The sequence below is a fragment of the Strix aluco genome, chromosome Z, assembly GCF_031877795.1.
Source record: "Strix aluco isolate bStrAlu1 chromosome Z, bStrAlu1.hap1, whole genome shotgun sequence".
In the NCBI taxonomy this organism is placed as follows: domain Eukaryota; kingdom Metazoa; phylum Chordata; class Aves; order Strigiformes; family Strigidae; genus Strix; species Strix aluco.
Genome location: NC_133971.1, coordinates 51,307,024 through 51,329,234, shown reverse-complemented (window position 1 = coordinate 51,329,234; position 22,211 = coordinate 51,307,024). Strand labels below are relative to the sequence as shown.

The 22,211-nt window shown below is 37.8% G+C and overlaps 1 protein-coding gene across 1 annotated transcript in view; it reads left to right on the top strand.

Moving 5' to 3' along the window:
* KCNN2 (potassium calcium-activated channel subfamily N member 2) overlaps positions 1–14,943 on the top strand; it is a 73,048-nt gene extending 58,105 nt beyond the window's left edge. Inside the window, exons 6-9 of the mRNA XM_074813465.1 lie at positions 5,029–5,139; positions 7,639–7,766; positions 12,366–12,435; positions 14,336–14,943. Of these exons, the coding sequence (XP_074669566.1) occupies positions 5,029–5,139; positions 7,639–7,766; positions 12,366–12,435; positions 14,336–14,623 (597 nt within the window). The 3' untranslated portion in view covers positions 14,624–14,943. The remainder of the gene's footprint in view (positions 1–5,028; positions 5,140–7,638; positions 7,767–12,365; positions 12,436–14,335) is intronic.
* Positions 14,944–22,211: the final 7,268 nt, after the last annotated feature.

Here is a 22,211-nt window from a genome sequence, read left to right as displayed (position 1 = left end):
GTAAATAGTAGGAAAAGCATGATCTTGATCCAAACTTCATAGCCTCACCCTCATCAGATTCTTTGGGCAACACCAGTTTTTTCCCTCGAGCTGCTATGGCTATGTCTGCTATTCTCTGTGGTGACTTCAAGTTAGTCAGCTTTGGTCTGGTGGTTCTGACAATAACAGCAGAAAGCTCAGGATGGGCTGCATCATTTAAAGAGGACAGAGGACTCTGATTAGGCTGCTGAAGGCATCTCAGCTCGTATAGTATATAGGAAGTATATTGATATATAATCTCATCAAACCACAGCAGGATCTGAAGGAGAAGAAAGGCAAAGTTAGGTCTGGTATTATGATGTGTATGGTATAATTGCTTAATACAGACCTACCATCTTTATTTATTGTTATTTATATCCCTGTAGCACTTCAGGACCTGGTGATACCGGTACTGTATAAAGACAGTAGAAATACATAGTCCGAATTCCTGAACAGTTTACCATCTCCATATAGCAAAGAGAGTGGGGAACAAGGAGGCATTATCTAGGATCAAAACAAGTGATCTTGGCACACCAGTATCTTGAGTATCTTCACTGGTTGTGCCAGGCCTTGTAGTAAGTAATATCCTAAAAAAAAGGGGAGTGATTTGAAAGGAAACTATATATTAGATTTGTATGTGTTTCCAGGGAGCTTTTCCTAAGTCAAGAGATGATACAAAGGGTTTTGTCTGAAAGGGCTTATTAGAGCTCAAATCCATGAGTCTGCAGTCATAAAATATTGCAACTGAGGGCAAATGTTCTGTATGTGATGCCATAGAGAAGGGAAGAGGTGGACACAGGGCAGAGTAACATAGTAAAAATGAGAGGCAAAGAAAATAACCATTGCAGAAATCTCTGATATGGCTAAGAAAGGCATAATTTTCTTTGTTAAAGCAGATGAAAGGAAGCTTGCAATAATTCAAAACGTAAGTGCGAAGAGGAGGGACTGTTCAGACAGATGGGGAAAGTTGCAGTTTATGATGCCTAAGGGTAAAGTGAAAGATAACACCAATTAATATTGTTCTGAAGGGTGTGTTTAAGCATTTTGTTCAGCTGCTAAATTTAAATTATAAATTAAAATACAATTAATTTCACTTTTCTTCTCTTGCTGTTTTCAGATAGTTGGGCTTGATGTCAAAAAGCCAATGCCTGTTGACATTTTTTTTCCCAACTTAGTCCATTCTTCCATTCATTTTTCTAAGGAACATTGATTGTCATTTAGGCCCAAGCAAGTGAAAAAATAATTAGCCTACTAGTGTTTAACAAGTACCCAAGTATGTATGTGAGTCAAATACCTACATAAAATACCTTCTATCAGGGCAAGTCACTTTGAATTCTAAGCATCAGAGAGGGTACTGAATGAGGACTTTCATGCACTATTGCTTACCTGCATGAGCATTTGAACTTAAGGCATTGTTCTTTGTCTTGAACTGAAGCAGTATGTTTAGAATTAAAGATATGAAGTATGCCCTGAAGTTGTTTGCAGGTACATCAAAATGTTTTCCTGCAGAACAGCAGCTAAACAGCTGTAAAACCTTATGCTTCAAGATTGTACTGTTCAGAAATGAAAGTTTTACATCGCCATCAGAGATCTCATGCCACTGAGCAGTCCAGTGTTTGTTATTTTGCCAAATTGAAAGACTGAGGATGTGTCATATATTTGTTTTCAGACTTCTTGCTTTTACTGAAGGCTAATATGCCTTTCATATCATGCAAGAAATACTGTGCATTGAGGATGAGATTCATGTGCTTCATCTTCAGATCCTTGCAAATAGGAAATAGGCATCGCTCAGCTCTTCAGTGGAGTCCTAGTCTTGTTGTTTTAGAGAAGCCCATTCTTAAATCTGTGATCTTTAAGGGCTTCTCCTGGTTTAGTAGATAAGTTAGTTCAGCCTGTATAGGCTTTCTGAAAAATAGAAAAATTCAGGTAGATCAGCTTTTAAAACCGTTGGTTGCTGGCAAACCCTTGATCATAGAGTACTTGAAAGAAATCAAATTAATGGATGGTTAATTCTGTTATTACCTGTTTCCATTAAATGAAACAAACAAGCAATACAGACTTCGAGTTTGGCCTGCCTAAGTTGCTTACACTGTATGTGTTCTAATAATTTGTGTCCAAGTTTTTAACAACTGTGTCTAAATTATCAACACAGCTTGTAACTATTTAATGCTTCATGTGAACACATACAAAACTTTTCTGCACAGAAAAAGAATACTGTGATTTTGAGAAACTGTGAAAGCAGAATTGTCTGTTTTTCAAATTTGCCTGAAATTACTGAAAATCTGAATAGGCAGCATGAATTAAATTTTTTGCCTATTTTTTCCCTTGAGAAACAGTTTTACATCAGGTGGTTTAGTTTTGATATACATAGTTATGAACATTTACTAACTGGCACAAACTGATACTTTTTAATTCTTTGAAATCTGACACTTGCTTTTTCATCTCTTACTTTAGCTACACCTTGAATGGACTGCTCAATGGGATGGAAGTTGGTAGCTTTCAGATATGTATCTCTCTAGCTAAAGCTGCAGTGGACTGATGAGGGAATGTTATGAATATTCTTTCGTTCTCTTTTTCCTCAAATTTTAACATACTGGAAGTTCTAAGTGCCCTTAAAATCTGTTCTGGGGATAAGGAAGATAGCAGTGCATATACACCATAGAGGTGGTTGTCATAGCTTGCTGATGACAGTAATCTGCTGCTCCAGGCAGCATCATTCATGTGAGATATAAAGCTACTGGTTTTGACAGTGTTTGGCCCTTCTAACTGCTGTGCCACTCTGAAAAAGCATGAGAGTTAATTGCAAAGTCTGGATTAATTTCAACTCAGACCAGATTCCTTTTGACTGTTACTATTCCTCCAGTCTTGGCGGGGGGGGGGGGCAGGGCTGGGAAGGGGGTTCTAAGATTTCTCTCCCCTGGTAACTTGGCATAAGCAGCTGGTTTGTGCCTGTTTCCCAGTGGTGTCTGTATTAGTAATCTCATTCTGTTTTAGCATTCTTGCTGTAAGCAGGCAGAACTCAAGTTACATTATTAAATCAGCATCTGGTCCCAGCTATCCTGACATACTAGGCCAAAAGATATCTGCTTTTCTCTTCACATTCTTGCTATTATATGGTGTTATTTATTTATTTATTTGCCCACAGAGAAGTCTTCTGCATATTAGCACTTCTCTCCTGCCCTCCTTCACAGGAAAGGAGACCAGAGAAGGGCTATTTTCTGGGGAGGTAGGGCATATGGTAGCGCATTTACTGCCTAGTCTTCTTCTCAGAAGGCTCGGTGCATTTCTGAAGTGCTCAGCCTTAAGCTGCATTGGCTGTCTTCTTTCTTCTTAACTCTTAGTGGGATCTGAAGAAGCAAAGGAATTTACAGCCCCGTTTTGACTCATCTCATGGAGAAAGCAAGACTTCAAGTAAATTTCCATGCATTTCTATTGTCACAGGGTTGGAGAACAGAGTGTGAAGGAACAGCAAAGCTAGGAAGCTTAGTATTAAGGGCAGGAGAGAAGCAGGAAATGCAGCAAAGTTACAAGGGACTCATTCAAGAAAATGTTGAAAGCAGTTGGGGATAGAAGCTTTGATAGGTGAGAACTAGTTGCAGAGAATTAGGTGTTTGACGGAGCACATGGATTTCTTGGAACAATCTACCAAGGGAATGAAGAATTAATTCATTGGAGACATTCACAAAATTCGTTGGGTGCGTCAGTAAGTAAGCAGAGAGAGCAGATTCATTTTTTTGAGGACACTATGTGAATAAGGGTTTACAATGAGATAATTTATTTGACAGTCTCTATGTGTTTATTAATGGAGCTTATATTTTGGAAGCTAGATTCAGAGATTTCTTCTGGATTTTCTGGAGAGATTAAGGCAGTTACAGAAGTGGGGAATGGAGAGAAAGTAAATTAATGGGAGAAATACAGAAAGAGTGGAAGAAAGTTCTGCAGATGAAAATGTGGTAAATTTCAATGTGCAAGAAGAGATTGCTTTATACTGGAGAGTAATTGACACAGGTGCAGTAACAGTTAGTTTGGGATGAACCTGCAAGTTAAAAACAGCCTTGTATATTTAATACGGTTTTTGTACTTTTTTAAAAAGAACCTGTAAAGATTTGTTTTAAAAAAAAGACTAAGGCAGCAGTATTTATTAATAGTGTAAAGTAAATGATACCTCTAGATGTGTATAGTAGACACTGCTTCTCATTACCTGGCTCATTTTAGCCTCCTTTCCTTTCCCCCCCCCCCCCCCAAACATTTAAATTTGTAATGCTGATAAAGGCATTGTCATCTCAAAGGGACAGGCACCTACTGGCTTTGGCCTGTTGTGAACATGCATGTGCGTGTATATATGTGCATATAGATACATATACACAGCACAAATTAGAAAATTGATATTTTCTCCATCCAAGTTTTGAAGAAATGATGTTGTGTATGTGTGCTATTTTAAATGGTAATAAGATAAGCAGAAATATTTTAGGAAAAGATAATTGAAGGACTCAGAGAACAACAGGGAAGTATATTAAAGTGATTAAATACTAAATTTATTATTTTTAGGCCCTACAGAAAATCCTAAGAAACTTTGGTTTTTTTGTATACTAAATACTAATCTAATCTTATTTCCTCTTTAGCAATTGCTGTGACCTTGAGACAATTGTTAAAAACAGGGTATTCTGCATTTATTTACTAATATTCTGGGTTTTAAAAGTTGTTTTGATCACCCCTTCGTTTATGCACTAGAAATGGGATGTGTTCAAATTTTCAACCCCTGCAGGAAAAAAAGCAGAAGTTTTAAATGCTGCTGCTCACTAATTATTTTGATGCCTTGACAGTTTACCAGCCTGTAATTACTGACTTTTCCTATTACTCTGAGCTGAAATAGCTGTAGTGTCTTCACTATATTTACCAGGTATGAATCACCTGATGCTTGCCATACTTCTACAGCAAAGGAGAAACTTCCGCTAAAAACTCTGCAAAATGCAGAAGTAACATCTTGGGGGTTTGTTTTATTGTTTTCAGGGTGCTGGGTGCACTGCACTGGTGGTAGCTGTGGTGGCAAGGAAGTTAGAACTTACCAAAGCTGAAAAACATGTGCATAATTTCATGATGGACACCCAGCTAACTAAAAGAGTAAGTCACCCTTTGTATTCACACTGAAAAGGAAATGTGTGTTAATTTGTTTCTGCATTTGTTTTAAATAGTATCCTGCTACATTCTCCTACTGAATTTTTTCAGGGGTGCGATTTTACAAGGAGGAAGAATCGAATGCCTTGAGCTTTTCTCTGAATTGAGGGCAACTGCAAGTTCTCAACAGATTTTGAGGATTTGAATATTTTTCTATGGAGGGTCCTTACAGCTGAAAGTTAATTGGTAAAACCAACAGTTAAATGCTGTGAAACTAGACTATTATATTAAACTAAATGTCTTTCATGCAGTATATGAGAAAAATATATAAAATTTTTGTAGCTGAAATAGGCTAGATGACTGATACATACAAGAATTTCAAGCTATAAAGGATGTTCTTAAGAAAAAGATGTATTCATAGTTTGTGAGTGACGCAGTCTTTCCAATTGCTTTGTGTACTCAACACAGGGTCTGCTTAGTGGCACACAGTACTGAAGTGCCTTAAAGATGTTTGTTGATAATAATGGTTTTAGAAGAGATTATTTTAAAAAACCCTCTAGAAATCATTAGAATTTGTAAAAAAGATTTTTAAATTTTCCTTATGAAATATAATTTAAATTACAATAACATCTTGGAAAATGAAAGAATGCAGTGAACAAGGCAATAGAAATCCATTATTGAAATAAAACAGGTCAGTGTTGAGGGAACAAGAAAATGAGTAGGAACTACACAGTCCTCTTAACTTGTTTAATCTTCATTATTGAGAAGAGCCAATATGGAGAGGAAGGTCCTTACACTCACAAAAGGAACTCAGCAGAGCTTGTCCTTACTGATGGGTGGTGGAATGGGATGTCGATGCCTGTGCTGGAAACCAGGGCTCTGCTCCAGGTGGGAAGGAAGTTGTCTGCCTCAGCACAGCTCCGTGCAGCGGTGCAGTGCTATGCTGCCATAGGTCCTCTGCTGCGGAGAGCCATGTCGTGACTCTACACACTGTGTTTCCAGGACATGTCAGCACATTGCTCTGGTTGTGCTGGCTCCCTTGTTTCTATTCTGGTTACCACTAACAGCCTGTGTCTCCCCTAAGCAGTCCTGGTAGGGAAAGACTAAAGATGAGTGGGAAGGCAGTTCTTATATAGGTATAAAGGGTGTCTGACTTGAGGTGTCTTAGATTGAGCTTGTTGATTTACACTCCTATTATAGTCAGTTAAGGTCAGACAATAATTTGTCTCTTCCTAATACAGGCACTTTTCTAGTGTAATCTGACAGCTGAGCTCAGAATGTCTTTCAGGAGGGAAAAAGGTTTTGTAAACACAGGCTAGATTTTGAGTCTGGTGTTCATTTGTGCATTTTAAGGTTTATTTTATTCAGGTATCCTTCATATAAATCTAAATATCAGTCTAATACTGATGGTGCTTTGGTAGCTTCAGACTCATGAAACTCAAAGCACATGAAAAGCAAACAAGAAGAGAAATCTGAGATGCACAGCAGGTCACAAATCGGTTACACAAGTACTAGAGAGGTTTCCTCACAGCTTCATACCTTGTGGAAGTGCAAGGCCTAGGTAGAGATTGTAAGGAGGTGTCTAAAATGTGATTGTGCTTCCACTGAAGTCAGGACCAAGGTTCTCCAACACTTCTGCAGGTACAAGGTCGGGACCTCTTGCTGAGAAGAGCTACTGTATGGCATTCCTTCAATGCCTTTACCTAGACATTGACTTAGGTCTGATGCTGCAGTAACTGGCATGATATAAGTTGGAGGGAGAGAAAATAAAGATGAATAATAAGAACAGTTTTCCTTTGCAAGTAACCTAGTCATTCTGTCATTAATCAACATTGCACTGAAATTCTTTGTTGTTTTCAAGCATTCTTGAAAATTTTTGAGAGCCTAAGAAGGAATTGTACGTACTCTTACCTTTAACATTTTATGTAAAGCCTCATTTTAAAAAAAATTCAAAGTACTTATGAAATAGAACACTGGCCACATTAATTGACAAGATTTTTTTTCATCTCGGAGAATGGTAAAGAAGAAACAAGAATAAAAATGTAAACAAAAAAAGAAAAAAAGTTTGTTTAAACAGCTCTAGAAATTTAAAGGACTGTTAAATTGCTAAGAGAATTAAGAGGTACTAACCATAGAACAAGGAAGAGAGAAATTTTATGATTCTATTAAATACATTTAGTTAATTACCATGGAAGTAATGCATTAGTATTTTTTCACTGTAATTTATATTGCCATAAGCACCAAATGGTGCTAACTCTTTAAAGAGGGACAAATTATTGTCTGATGCAAAGACAGTTGGTCCCAGTATCACAGGACATGGAAACTGCTCAGCAGTCCCTCTGGTCCAGTTACTGCTTTCTGCCCTCAGTGCTGCAGCTTCTTTATGTACCCACTTCCCACAGTTAGGCAGGGTCTTAAGTGCTCTAGAAAGAGTTTATACCAGAAAAGAGAAGACGTGACATAATGCTACTTTTGTCAGCCTGGTGTTTTTCTTTTATTAAACAGGTGAAAAATGCAGCGGCCAATGTACTCAGGGAAACATGGTTAATTTATAAAAACACAAAGCTGGTTAAAAAGGTGGACCATGCGAAAGTAAGGAAACATCAACGCAAATTCTTGCAAGCTATTCATCAGTAAGTACTATTTTGCTTTGGTTTTCCTCTTCAGGGGTTTTCTCTCTTAGTTTCCCTCTCCCTCATAGCTACTCTTAGTCCTTGTGTCCCGTCCTGCCTCCTCCCTTTTCTTCCCCTCTCCTCTCCTTCATAGAACATTGCTCTTGAGATTGATTTTTCTCTAAGAGTAAGACAAAGATAAGGTTTTACTGTATTACCTGTTTACAAAAAAATAAAAAGTATGCTGGCTGGGTATATCCAATATGAGGTAAATCAAACTTGTTAATATTTTTATAGACATTTCCCATGCTTCTTGAGTTATCTAAGACTTTTTTTGTCTTTTGCCACTGAGACTATCCTTTGTTGTTACATATTTACTTACAGGTACTAGGATACAAGCTACAATAGATAGAAAAAAATGAAAAAAATTTCAATTTGTAGTAGAAGTTTTAATAATTTAAAGTCAGAATGATGTAATAGAAGAGAGCCTATGAGTATGGATGTAGTGCTTAATGAAAAGAATATGCATCAAGTGCCATTGTACAGCCCAAGAGCAATTAGTTGCCTCTCTCCGCCATATATTCTCAGTGCATAAAATCAAATGTTGATATGTCAGCTATGACACCTGACATCTGTTCTACAAAATGGGGGCATATGCCAACAGTTGTTGTGTGACCTTTGAGCACCTCTGGCATGATTCAAATGAGTACTTCTCCTCTACTGAAATCTTAAGGGATTGAAAACAAGCCTGAGAACTGTAACCAGTAGTAGGATTAAGCTGTGTTATGGTATTGCAAGACCATAAGTATTTATCTAAAATTCATAATACATATTTGTCATAAAGCACACCAAAACTAGCAGAACTGCACATGATTCAGTTACTGTTCCTTGGACTACATGGGGTCAAAAAAGAGACTTTTGACCCCAGGAACCACAGATTCTTCTTGAGGAATGGTCAGGACCCATGCTACTATGTGTCTGCTCTATTCAGTGTCCCCATCCAGCCTGAGGCAGTCATTTGTACAGTCTATGAAATTAGTCTCCATGAGATACTGCGGAGATGTAGATAAATTAAGTAAGTTTAATTTCGAACTGATGTTTTCATAACTTTTGAGTGTGGGTCTGTGTCTGAGCCAACCTGTGAGGAGGTGTGATGGAAGTGCCATCATGAAAAGAACACCTATGGGTCGTCTTGCAGGAAAGACAGGAAGGAAAGGCCAGTTTATGGTATTTCCTATTAGTAAATTTAGGCAAACGGTTACTATTTCTCTGTTTCATAGCAATGTTTTAAAGCAATGGATAGCTAAGCTTAAGGTATGAAGTATTCTTTATACCTTGATTATTACATTTAGCAAACTTGCAGGATTAAATGTTACTGTGCTATTGCAGAAATACTTCAAGGAATAAAAAGACAACAAAAATAGAGGCATTTTTATGTGGATATAAAAAGTATATTTTCCCAGTTTGGTCATCCTGCTTGGTTTAAAGGATTGGGAGGCAGAGAGGCAGGGGTTCTGGGATATAGGATGGCATGTCCTATGCATCCTTTGCTGGACTTGAAACCTTGATTGCAAAGGTTACTCCTTAACATTTTAACTTTGCTATTTATTTTGTGTGTGCGTGTCTGTGTGTGTCTGTGTGTGTGTGCACACACACATTCAGAGAAGAATCAAAAAGCACAGCAGGCTAAATCTGCAGCTTTATATATCATTCAAGTCCAGAAGAGTTTTACAGTATGTAAAATGTTGTTCTGCACCTGCCTTAAAAATTCTTTAATCAGGTGGGGTGAAGAATGTGGTAGCAGTAATTTTTTCCAAGCTGTGACAGCAAAACTTTGAACAGATATGTTAATAATGCATTTCCCCCTGTCCTTTAGTGCTTTACATTCCATCCCCAAAACTTCTGTATTTAAGCAAAAAAAAAAAAAAAAGGATAATTTTCTCAATATGCTGAAGAATGTGCCATGATAAAGACATTGCTCTAGCAGTTTGCTTTCTTCCAGGTGTAGCAGAGTGGATGGGTGCAAATTATTTTTTCTCCTTTTGCATCTTTGAACTTTTCTCAAATAACTCGTAGTAGTATATGGCTCTTCTCCATCATTCTGGATTCGTAGGTTTTTTGTTGGTCCCCCTCCTTCACTTTCAGTGGAGACAGAAATAAAAGCAGTGAAGTTTTAGGGCCAGTTTTATACAAGAAACCAGAGCAGATCATAATAAGAGTCTCAAACTCACAGTCACAGCTCTAAAACTGCCTTCAGCTGGTCTGGGTCTTTTTTGCTTCTCATGCCCACTAAATGTGATGAAGTTTCAATCATCACTCTAAATGATACTATTAAAAGGCATTTTATGAATTGTGTGAATAAGAAAATCTACAAATAATAGTTAATGGGAAGGTTTGAAGCTATTGCATCTTCCTTCATTGCGAATGCAAGTGAGTTAGACTCCACCTCAGGCAGTTATCGATTGAAAGAAGTAGCAACTCCTTAGGACTTCCCACCTGCTCAGTTGAGCCCACTGTGCTCATTTCATTGTTTTAGTATATTTTACAGTTTGTTTTCTTTTGTTTTGTCTTTTTATTTCAACAAAATGAAAATAGAGCTCGGAAGTAAGTTGTATAAGCTGTTCCTTTCTGAATTTGCAGAATTTACCACTGTCTGCATGCAAAAAATAGAGTCTTTATTTGTGAACTTCAGTGGTCTGATTGCTGCCATGGAAACACGATCCAGAATCATGATCTTTTGCTGTGATAAGTGAAGTTCATAAAATCAAGGTGTTTCATATTTTCTCATAATGAATTTACAAATGAAAGTCTGACAGTTTTCTTTAAATCCGGCTGCTGCAGCTAAAGACTTGCCATTACCTAGTGATATATTTTACAGTCTATTATGGATATTGTGTTGGTTACCATGAGGTATTACCATGTTGATGTCAGCTGGTACTTGTATTGCTACAATAACAATGGATTTCTTGGAATTTTAAAATAAAAATACCAACTGGCAAACAAGTCAGTGAATCTTAAGAAAAGCAGAAAACATATATTCTGCGAATTATTTGAGGGATGCTCACCAAAACAACAGGGTTATCATTCTCCAGTCAAATCATTACATGCTTACCTTTGAATAATTATTCTGTTCTGAGACTGTAATGATAGAACTCCATACCTTAGAGACACCTCCATACTTTTCGTTTTAGAATAGCTCCAGCTCATAACTTCTGAAAGCACCATTCCTACGGTCTGCATTTATGTTGTGCTCCAAAGAAAGCCTCCAGGGGAAGAAGAGCATATGACATTCCAGTAATAAGCCACTGTGAACAATTGATTTCTACCTTAACAGAGTTATTTCCATGTGTTTTAAAAGGCATTTCACTCTTCACAACTTATTTTCTCATGGCAGTTAGCCTAGATGTGAAAGGAAATGCTCAGTAACTAAAGATACGAACAGCAACTTCCTGATTTTGCGATATCTCCAAGAAGGCTTTCTTTAAATCAGCTTTCTAAGTAACACCATCACTAAGAAACAGGCAGAGTATGCATTAGCAACCCACCTGCCACAAAATGCTGCCAAACTTATTTTCATTTGACAGCTAACCGGATGGGTAGCTTGGTTGGCCCGTGACGTACTGGTAGACTGCATGGTATCTTATCACACATCATTGTTTATAAACAGCTATGTTGTTTTTGAAAAATGCCGCTTCCTGCTTAGAACAGCCACCAGAAATTCCAAGTGTTTCTGTTGGGAAATGTTGAACAAATGACTCGTACTTAAGGGAGAAATTGCTTATTTGTGACAACCTACTAATTGCTTCTCTCACAGTTAATCTGAAAAACATGGACTTTATTTCAGGGAGCACATAAGGAAGGTTATGTATATATCTTTCTAAGAATGTGTATAATTAATAATAATGCAGACAGGTAAGCATCAAGGAGAAAAAGATACCCTTGCTGCTTTTTTCATAGTTTTTTCAATGCTGTAGTTTAAATAGCACATTGAAAAAGAATGTCTAATGTATGTTTAAAATATAATCATATTTGCATTCACAAATTATGTAAGAAAATGAAATGTATTGGCAAGTATGTTGGTTATTTAGCTGCTGATCAGATGGAAGTTCTGTTTAAAGTAATGAGAAACTCACTTATCACTGTATTTCCATCAGGTTCAAACACCTGCTAACCCAATCCATTACCGACAGAACAGGACTTATACCTGTATCTAGTCATGTAGGCATGGGAAGATTCTTAATTGCTACAACATTAATGACAAAACCCAGTTGTTCTATGTTTCTTCCTATATCTACTTGTCACGATACTGAGGCTTTGAGGAATGTTTTGGCTTTCTTTCATATAGTCTGGATAAATTGTTCTCTCCCTTTTTGAATTTAACTTTGACCATGCCAAATGGTATTCTCAAGGACATCACATTTCCTTGCTCTTTCCTTTTTTGCCGTGTTGAAGAAGCATGCTTCTCATTGTAGCAGGCACATGATCAACTCTGACTTTACACAAAATACTCAAGGCATTGTCCATGCAGTTATCTGGTCTTGTAAGTTTTGTGCATGCTTTTTAGAAATCCTAATATGACCACATACACAAAAAAATCTGACTTATAATTCAACTTTTTAGATTAAGAAGTGTAAAAATGGAACAAAGGAAACTGAATGATCAAGCCAACACTTTGGTGGACCTGGCAAAGGTTAGTAGGCAATTACTGTGGCTTAACATTCGTCCTTTCAAAATGAAGAGTTTGTAAGTGAAAATGTTGTGCATTATACATACAAATATCATTAACAAGTTTGTTATTTGTAGAAAATGAAAATATGTGTGTGTTTTGTGGTAACACCTACTGAATAACAATCCTGTTTATGGCTCTGACCAAAGTTTCAATGCACCATATTTATTTATTTTTTGTACATTTGAAAAAGATTTTGCAATTGAGAGGCTGATCCTGAGAGCTCCTGAAATGACTGCAGTGGTCATAGTAAATGGTGAACTGTGAGTGGGTCGTAGTAGTGTAGTCCTGGGTAGCAAAGAGATTTCTTGTCTGGTGATAGTGACTGTGCTGTGAAAATCCATAGTAATCAGGCTCTCACACAGACTGAAATCAGAGGTTCTGGTTTTCTATCCCTCTTGTCTTACGCAGCTGTGACTTTGGACAAGTAAATTTAGATCTGAATTTATTTAAGTTTTTATAATGAATAATATCTGCCTACTTTGCTGATATATCATAAGGCTTTATTAATCTTTTTAAAACCATTTGAGATGAGGTAAAAAGACTACTAAATTGCAAATTTCTTGTCTATTGTTGCTGGGATTTTTCATTAATATAAAATAATTACTAGATAGTTAGAGGGCTGAGCTGATAACATTCCAGGTTTCACATTAGACCTCAGTATTTAACAGTTACTTTGATCTTAATTCGAGGCTACATTAAAGGCATTAATGGGCTTTTGCTAAGGGTTTCTTGTACACCTTCTCTTGTACCTCAAAACCCTCCTCAATTTAAAGTGCATCAAAGCAGAGATTAAACTCTTCAGTGCTCATTCCCCTTCTGCTTTAGAGAATCACCTGACAACTTCAGTTGCTGAAAATACATTTCAATCTCATTCTTCTGGCAACTGATAAAGACTCTTCAGATACTATTTAATGTAGACTACTTTGCTTTCAAGGGTTATGCTAGCATCTTGAAACAGGGGGCAGAGAAATGGGTTATCAACACTCATCTGATACTGAAGTGCTTTACACTTCAGACAGTCAGTCATTCAATTAATTTTCATTCCTTTTGGATGTTTTATAAACTTCAACCAGTTTGCCTGCTGAATTACATCCAATTTTGACTCTAGGTTAACTCCAATCTGAAGTCTCAGTCTGTCAGAGGGAGAAATTCAGCCATTATTTCTAACCAGCTCCAAGTCTCTATGAATTAACGCGTTTCAGGTTACATTTTTACTGACCACTACGGCATTTTAAAGTACACTCTATGTACTTGCTGTAACCAAACACTGTTTTGTAGAGGGCAGATTGGGGAATGTGGAAGCAGCAAAGCATACAATTGAGTTTTTACTCCTTGCATTACATTCAAAAACCAGTCCATGCAACTACTCATACTACAGCCAGTTCAAGAAAGCCTGGTCAGTTTAAGGAGAAAGGAAATCAACATTTGTGTTCTGCTTAGAAGAATGATGGTTTTTAAAACCAGAGGAAATACAGAAGAGTCAAAGATGGATCACGGCTTTGGAGCCTTTAGTCTCCTGGTGGCTTACACAACAGACTGTTCACAAAGCTTAGGATGGTGAATTTCTAAGCACCTGAACTTCCAAAAAAGGTCTGGTCTTTTGTCTAATTTGTTAAGATCTTGACATCTAAAGTGCTACTCAAAATATATTACGTTTCTGCTCAGCAAGTTTAGTAGGAAGTTTGCTCTGAATCTGCAAGGAAAACTATTTCACAATACTTGATATTTTTATAATATTCATATCTTTTTTTTTTTTTTTTGTGAAGTGCAAAAGCATTTACAAACCCTTGTAGAGCTGTACTGCTTGTTACAATATTTGTAAGGTCTCTCTAAACCTTTGTTTACGTCCTTCTGCTTTCAGACTCAAAACATCATGTATGACATGATTTCTGACTTAAATGAAAGAAGTGAAGATTTTGAGAAGAGAATTGTTACTCTGGAAACTAAACTGGAAACTTTAATTGGTAGCATTCAAGCTCTCCCTGGACTGATTAGCCAGACAATCAGTCAGCAACAGAGAGATTTCCTCGAGGCTCAGATACAAAATTATGATAAGCATGTTGCCTACAGTGCTGAACGATCACGATCTTTGTCAAGAAGAAGGAGATCATCCTCCACAGCACCACCAACTTCATCAGAGAGTAGCTAGAAGAGAATAAGTTAACCACAAAATAAAGACTTTTTGCCATCATATGGTCAATATTTTAGCTTTTATTGTAAAGCCCTATGGTTCTAACTGGTGTTATCTGGGTTCTGATGTCAGAGTCCTGGAAACCTGAACACATTTTAGGCCAAAATGAGTGAAAACTCTTCTTTTTTCCCCCCTCCTCCTCTCAGATGCACAGTGAATGCACCTATTATTGCTATATTAGATTGTTCCTCCTGTAATTTCACTAACTTTTTATTCATGCACTTCAAACAAACTTTACTACTACAGTATATAATATAATAAAAAGGTTAATTTCTGCACATAGTTGCTTGGTTACTTGGACTTAACTAAAAAAAAGCTCACAATCGACCTAATCACAAACTTCTAAGAAACAAAATTGAAGCTGAATAATTATCGCTCAGTATAACAACTAATTCTCTAAACTTTGCTTGCAGTGGAGGGGGAAAAAAATTAATACTCATCTAACAGTGTGCTGTATATATATATAGTTATTTTAAAAGGTCACTGACAGCTTCGGTTACTGAAGTGATTAATTAAAAACATAGTTTATCCTAGAAAATAAGTTATGAAGTACGCTATGGGTTTTTAAAATCTTCTTAGGGCTTTTGTTTAACATGCATTTTTACACACACACATAGATAATATATATACATACATACTTAAGTATATAAAATTATTTACGCAATGCCCATGGCAAAGATCTTTTAAACTGACTATTTGTAAAGCTACTGGCATGCAAAAAGCATGGGTAAAGTCCTGTTCATTTATTCAGACTCTCATAATTATGCCAGGTAAGTATGTCCAGACAGAAGCATCACTTTCAAGCTGGAGGTCTCCTGTTAATGCTGTTTGGGTTTTGAAAGTGTTAGTTTGCTATTTTCTCCACTCCCTTTTTTGTGTTTAATGTTTCTGGAGTGAATGACTGACATGTATACAGTATACGCAATTGCGTGATGTCAGTGCAGTGTTCTGTATACATTATATTTGGGTAATCCTCAAGGTTAGCAAGACACTTAGCAGTATTTCCAAAAACTGTTGTAAAAAAAACCTGCTGTAGACTGGAGTTATGGCAGTGGGTATCTGTCATACTTTACTTTCATGCACAAATAATAAGATTTCCTGCTTTCTTAAAAAAAAAAACTACAAAGCATAGTGTACACATTTGTGAAAAAGTTCTGGCTGATTTTTCTCCTGGTTTATATTCCAGAGTAGCAAAGCTGGGTAAACTTAAATACTCAGCAGATGCAACTTGCATTCAGAATTCCTAATTATAAACAGGAAATTACTTGACTTTATGAAATATTTTATAGTACTTGCTATTTATGAAATATACTAGTTCTGTCCCCCTCTCCAATTTACAGACAAGGGTGACACTATAGCTAAGTAAAACAAGTAGGCATGGCTGACTGTTTCCAAGAAATACTAACTTCTGCCTAGAAGGAACTAACATGTATGTTGAAGGAAATGTTGATTGCTTCATGAGATACTGTTGAGTTCTGGTCAGTAGTGGCAGGCAGGGAAGACAGTAATGCAGAAAGTCAGGGCAGAGCCACGCTGGACAAAATACATAATTGATGAATATAAGTTAGGTCCAGACACATTGCTTGTTTATGAAAAGGTGAAGAGTTTGTCCAATACTTTTTATGTCCTTGGGAAAGACAATGACTTTGCAGTATTTTTTTTCCCTAGATGAGCAGGAGAGTTGCATGCCTTTGGAGTGCCTTGTTTACAGACTGTGGAATTATTTTGTGATTGGAAATAATAAGCAATATGCACAGTATTTGCAGTTCCGCTTTGGTTTTTATGAAGTTCATTTCCAGAGGAAAAGATGGATATTACATAGTGCTAATATTGTGCTAGCCCAGTCCTAAACTGGATGACATTTTGAGTGGTCATGAGGCCAGCCACTTTAAACTGTTGGCAGGATTAGGAAATAGTGATTAATAATATTGGAATTTAATAATCAAGTTTCAGAATTCTTTTCTTGAAGATTTTTGTTTGTCTGTTGTCCCAATTTTTGTGTTTAATTTAGAATATTTTTCCTGTCATTGAATGTGAAATACACTTGCTGTAGCTTGATTACATTTCTTTTTGTCCTGTCAGCTTGAACTAGCTCTTCCATTGTTTACAACATCTTTTTTATATTTGTAAAACCCATTTTTTTTCTCCTCTGGATTGTAGCTCCACATTGAAAATTCTTACCAATCTGTTAGGGTTAAATTTGAATTAAGATCTAGCTATGAGTATTAAGCTGGTTTACTCTGATGTGAAAGAGCAACCGTCATCTTTGACCTCTCAATTTCTTTTACACAGTAGAACTCAGGAGCCTGAACCAACTAAATTCTTGCAGCAGTTTTATGCAAGCAGGTCTGTGAGATGTGCCAGGACTATCCCCATCAGTTGGATTCTGTAACAATCTGCCAAATTGTTTTGGATTCCTTTCTTTGTTTTTAAAGCAAACAACAAATGATGACACCATGGAATTCCCCAGTTCAATTTCTTAATTTACTCTAAAGCTCACTACAGATATTTTATCTGCATTTCTGGTACTGATGATTCTTTTCTTCTAGTACCTGGTTTTGAAAAGCACTTAAGTGCTACATGTGAATCCAGTCAAAGAGAAGACAGATATAAACTTATATTCAGGAGACCACAAAGCAGTATGGGTTTGATTTTCTTACTCCTGACACCAAACGCCATTTAATCTTTCCTTGTTGGAGTTTTGTAGTACCACAGATTCCATTACTGATTTTTTATTTCCAAGACTTAAGCTCCTTCACTGTGTTCAGTATATGAGCTCACCAAAAGGAAAAAGTAGCATTATGACAGATCTCTGAAACTGCTCGTGTAGTTGAATGTAGTTTTTTCTTTGAAAGATTGTTTACAAACAAGGAATCTTTCTCAAAGCATATGGCATATTTACCACGTTACAGTTGAAAAGCTTCATTCACCTCTTGCTTTACTCTCACTGATAGGAAAATTCAGCTTTCAGTTGCTATTGAGCTGCTTTTCACTGCATTCCAGACACCAATTCCATTTGTCAGTTACTTCGGAGTCTTGTTGCTAATCCCTGCATTCTTAATGACACTTAGCAAAGATACCTGGCCTGTAAGGACTGAAATGTAAAATCACAAATAGGCCTATTCACCATGCTTAACATTGATTTACATAGTAGTTTTTAGTTATATTTAAGTTTTTGCAAGATCATAATAATACATTCACAGATATACTTGCAAATGCTCTGTTCTTAATTCTGCAAATCAGTATCTGTTGTAAACCTGCAGATCTTCCCAGACAGACTTGTGTGACTCAGTCTTTCTTTACCTCCCTCTGCTCCATAAAGATGGATCTGATATGGAAAGAGCTTCACGACCTAAAAGTTAAGCATCCTGCCTAAGGAACTCAACACTTTCTGGAAGTCCGTATCTTTCCTTGTGAGCTATTTAAGAACTGTGGCTCCCCGGACTGGGTCTGAATCGCTGTCATCATTAGAGGTTCAAGATAGGTGATAGGCATACTGTTCTACTGCCGCTCAGTTTACAAGATGCTTTCCATGTCAGGTCATATGTGGACATCCAAATTGATACACTGCACACTAAAAGCATACCTAAGCATAAAAGAATAAATAGCTAAAATATGAGTGTCTAATACTCAGAATAAAACCTATTACCCGTATCAGTACTACAAATGGAAATTGTCTGAAAACTCTTCCCCTAACTGAAAGTTATGAAAAATTCTTAGTAAGTTTTATCTACGGAAGGTAGATTTTCTGATTAGTAAGTCTCTTCTCTCCATCTGCCAAATTTTGTTGCTCGTATTGTTTCTTTTTTAAAAGAAAGTCCTTAAAGTCCTTTTGCCTTTTAAGTCCACCCCTCTCAAAATAATTAAGTGGGAAGAAGCAGCCAAATAAAGAGGGGAAAGGAAGAAAGAGCTAAGACTGCTGTATCTTACTTTCAGAAACCTGCCCCTGCATCAGCATATCTATGTGCTCAGGTGGAAGCTGTCACAAATTTCCTCCAGCAGCACTCCTGGCTACTTACAGCTGTAGCCCAGGAAGAGCACTGGCGTATCAGTGCAGTCCTGAGGTGGAGCTTACACACATTCAGAGCCAACCATTTATGTACGTGGCACTTCAAGTATGTAACTTTGGTTAACCTGCATCTGTCAATCAGGGCTTAGAATCTGTTCCTATACCTGTTCGCACAAGTGCAGAGAAGACTGAGCTGTAATGTCTGTTAGCCTTTTTTTTTTCCAAGCCTTGTAAGGAATATCTATAAGGATCTTTCCCCTTTCCATGACTGAGAGAATAAAGAAAAAGAGATCCTTACGAGGCACTTTGCAGTTGGGTGTGCACAGGTATGGCTCTGACCTGCCTGAATGCCTCACCATCTGCATGTCAACTCTGGACCAGAAACCACAGGGTTCCACTCACTATATAGTGAGTTAGTGCAGCACTGAGCAAATAAGTCCCATCTCTCAAGAACAGCCTGATGCATGAGATGATCACAATAAACAGAAGAGGAGAGTTGTGGTAATTTATGCAACTCTGCTCAGAACTTACAGCTTAGCATAGTACCAAGTCTAATGCAGGCGCTTGACTCCTTGCCAAGAATTGCTTGCAGCTGGGCAGTACAGCACATGGATGGAGCAGGTGCAGCATAGTCTGGGCTAGGGTGTGTAGACATGCTCTGAGAAGGCTAAAATGGAGGCAGCTGCCAGAATTAGCATGACGGTACTGCTGTATAATAGACTTTATTAGAGTGATACAGTTGAAGCTCCACTAGGTCAATAACTTTCAGGCTTTTATATGAAGAGCATTCTCCTGCAGAGGACCGCAAAGCTTTTCTGCATAATGGAGGATATGCAACACAGCTGCAGTGCAAGAAAAAAATGTAAACCACAGACATGAACCTGTTGCAATCTAACATGGCAGGTCACCAAATCGTATGAAGTGTAAAATGCTTCAGGCTGACTTCCCTTGCATTCAGATTCACTTAAACCCATTAGTATCTTCAAATATTTAGGAGAATCTAGACTTTTCAGTTATACATGAAGCAAGCAACAAGCTTTTCGTTAGAGTAGAAGGTTCTACATTAAAATTACACCTATTCTGACCTCTCATTGCCTTCCAAACCTGCATTTCCAAGTGTCTTGAGCTAAAGGGGAGCCACGTGTTCTACTACGTGTTTACAACAAAGCAGGTCTCTGAGTGGAAGAGTATGTCCAGTCCAGATAAATGATCAAACATCATGTGGCACCAGGAATAATAATGAAGTTAAAACATTCAGGTAGGTGAATTGACCAGCTACAGGCTTCAGAACTTAGAAGAGTTTAAGTGAAGCCTCACTCCAGGTCTGAAAGTCATGGATATCAATGAAAAGTAAGACACTGTGCAATTATATTTCCTGACAACAATAGGGACACTGTTTTGTTTAATACTATCTATCACCTCATATGGAGAAGTTGTCGAACTGTTTCAGAAATATGAGGGCTGCCCATCACACAAAAATAAAGCAAGATTTTTTTTAACAAAGAACTACAAACTGTAATAGAAGTGAGGAGAAAACCTGAAAGATCTTGTGCTACATTACTGTCTCAAAAGACAGACACCTAGCCTCCAGAAAAATTCCAAGAGATGAGATTTCAAGTGGTCTAAAGCAAAAATCAAACAAAAAAACTCCTCGGAAGCAGTTTTGCACAATCAGAATTGTCCTTTTAAAAAAAACCCTATACAATATGCTGAGTAGCATAAATCAGTGCAAAATGAAGTGTGGCTGTGCTCTGCCTCTCCAAAGTGACTGAGTCCCGATTCCTGCTGGAGAAGTTAGAAATGTCAAGTGGTCAGCACATGAACCTGACGTGTAGGAGAACAAGAAATCTATCTTGAGAATCACTCCTAAACTTAACCTGCAGTTTCAAATAGTTGTGGCACACTAGGTAACATTGCAGTAATGAGCAGAGTTCCAAGATGTTATTTTTGCAGACATCGCTTACCATACACATGCACATACACGCGAGTGCTTTGGTTAAAAGGTCTCTCAACAGTGCATGCCACCACACTCCCTCCATTGCTCCTGCCCACTCTCAACTCTTTGCTCTATGGGTTTTCTTCCAGCAGCTGCTGAGCGCTGGCAACTGGCCTCTGTCAGCGTTCCTGGTAGAGAGCCACCAGTACTGATATGAGAGGCGAGGTAGCCCTGGGCACTTGAGAGGCCACTGGCCCAGTGCATGTAACTGAAGAGAGCAGATAGCAAGACCCAACCTGAAGGCAGTCATGGCCCCCTCGGCAGGGCAGGAGCATGTAACCTGGGGGTTATGATGACTCCATCCATTCTCCCTCCCACATCACAATATTATTGCATTCTTATATTTCTCAAATGGTCTTACAGACTGAAAAATGCTTTTCCTATCACATCTCAAGCATGTTAAGACCTCATGGGTTTTGACAGCCTGTGGCACTGCTGTGGGGAAAGCATGAGGTGTGCTGCTCCACTGTGAGCACAGGGTAATGCTTGCCACTGAGCAGGACCCTTTCAGACAACTTCCCTCTTTCAAGATTGAAACTGATAGCACTCCACGAGCACCAGTTACCAAGATTCAAGGGGAGTAAGGTGTTCTGGCTGGGCAACGAGATTTAGGAGCTTAGCTTCTAAGTGATTAAACATTAAAGTCTACTTATAAAAAAATGAGAAAGGGAGAAAAAATGGTGCAAGCTGAGACATCAGTTAGCTCTTCTTGATATCTGTGTTGGCTGGAGTTCAGAGTCTTACTTGTGCTGTGTGATGGTGAGACAAAAGACCTGCAGATTTACTCCTGAGCACATGAGTTCAGCAGTCCCAAGGCTGAAATGTGTTAGTAAGCCACCTAGCTTCATTAGCTTCCTTTGAAACAGAGCTTTCAGTCACTTTGGCTATGAACAGTGAATCAAATGCATTGCATTATCTGTGGTTTCAGCATGCTTTGAAAGCACCTCCTGCTGCAGGGCTCAGGACCCTCTGAGGAGTGTATTGACTTAAGGGATCTCAGCTGGCACCACTGCCAGGCCATTTCCACAGACATGCCAGAAAATGTCTATGCCTGTTGAATTTACCTGGTCAGCAGGTGCTGTAACACTTTTTACTGGCTGCTCAGCACATCATCCCCAATCAGGTCTGGAGAGAAGTTTTCCCATTATTTCCCAAGCTACTTTGGAAGATAATGCAGGAATAGCTGGAAGGCTTTCTGTTCTTTCAGACTTTTTAGTTACAGTCTACACACAGAGGAAGCTAATCAGGTATAGAAAGTGCAGTGGTAGGAAATTAGGCCATACTTATTTCAGTTATCAAGTGCATGAAAGAAACATAAAAACTGGAGATAAGAAATAGACCGCTTTTCTAGAACTCCCATATTCAGAGTTATATTTCCTGACTTGCTACCCTGTTTTCTCCAGCCTATAAAATGCATTTAGTGATTCAGCTATATTTATTTTCAATATGAAGCAATTGCTATAATACAGCAGCATGAAATATGTGCGTTTTCAGAATTCCAGATATTCTTTTCAGCAGAAGGGAAACAGAAGAGATATGAG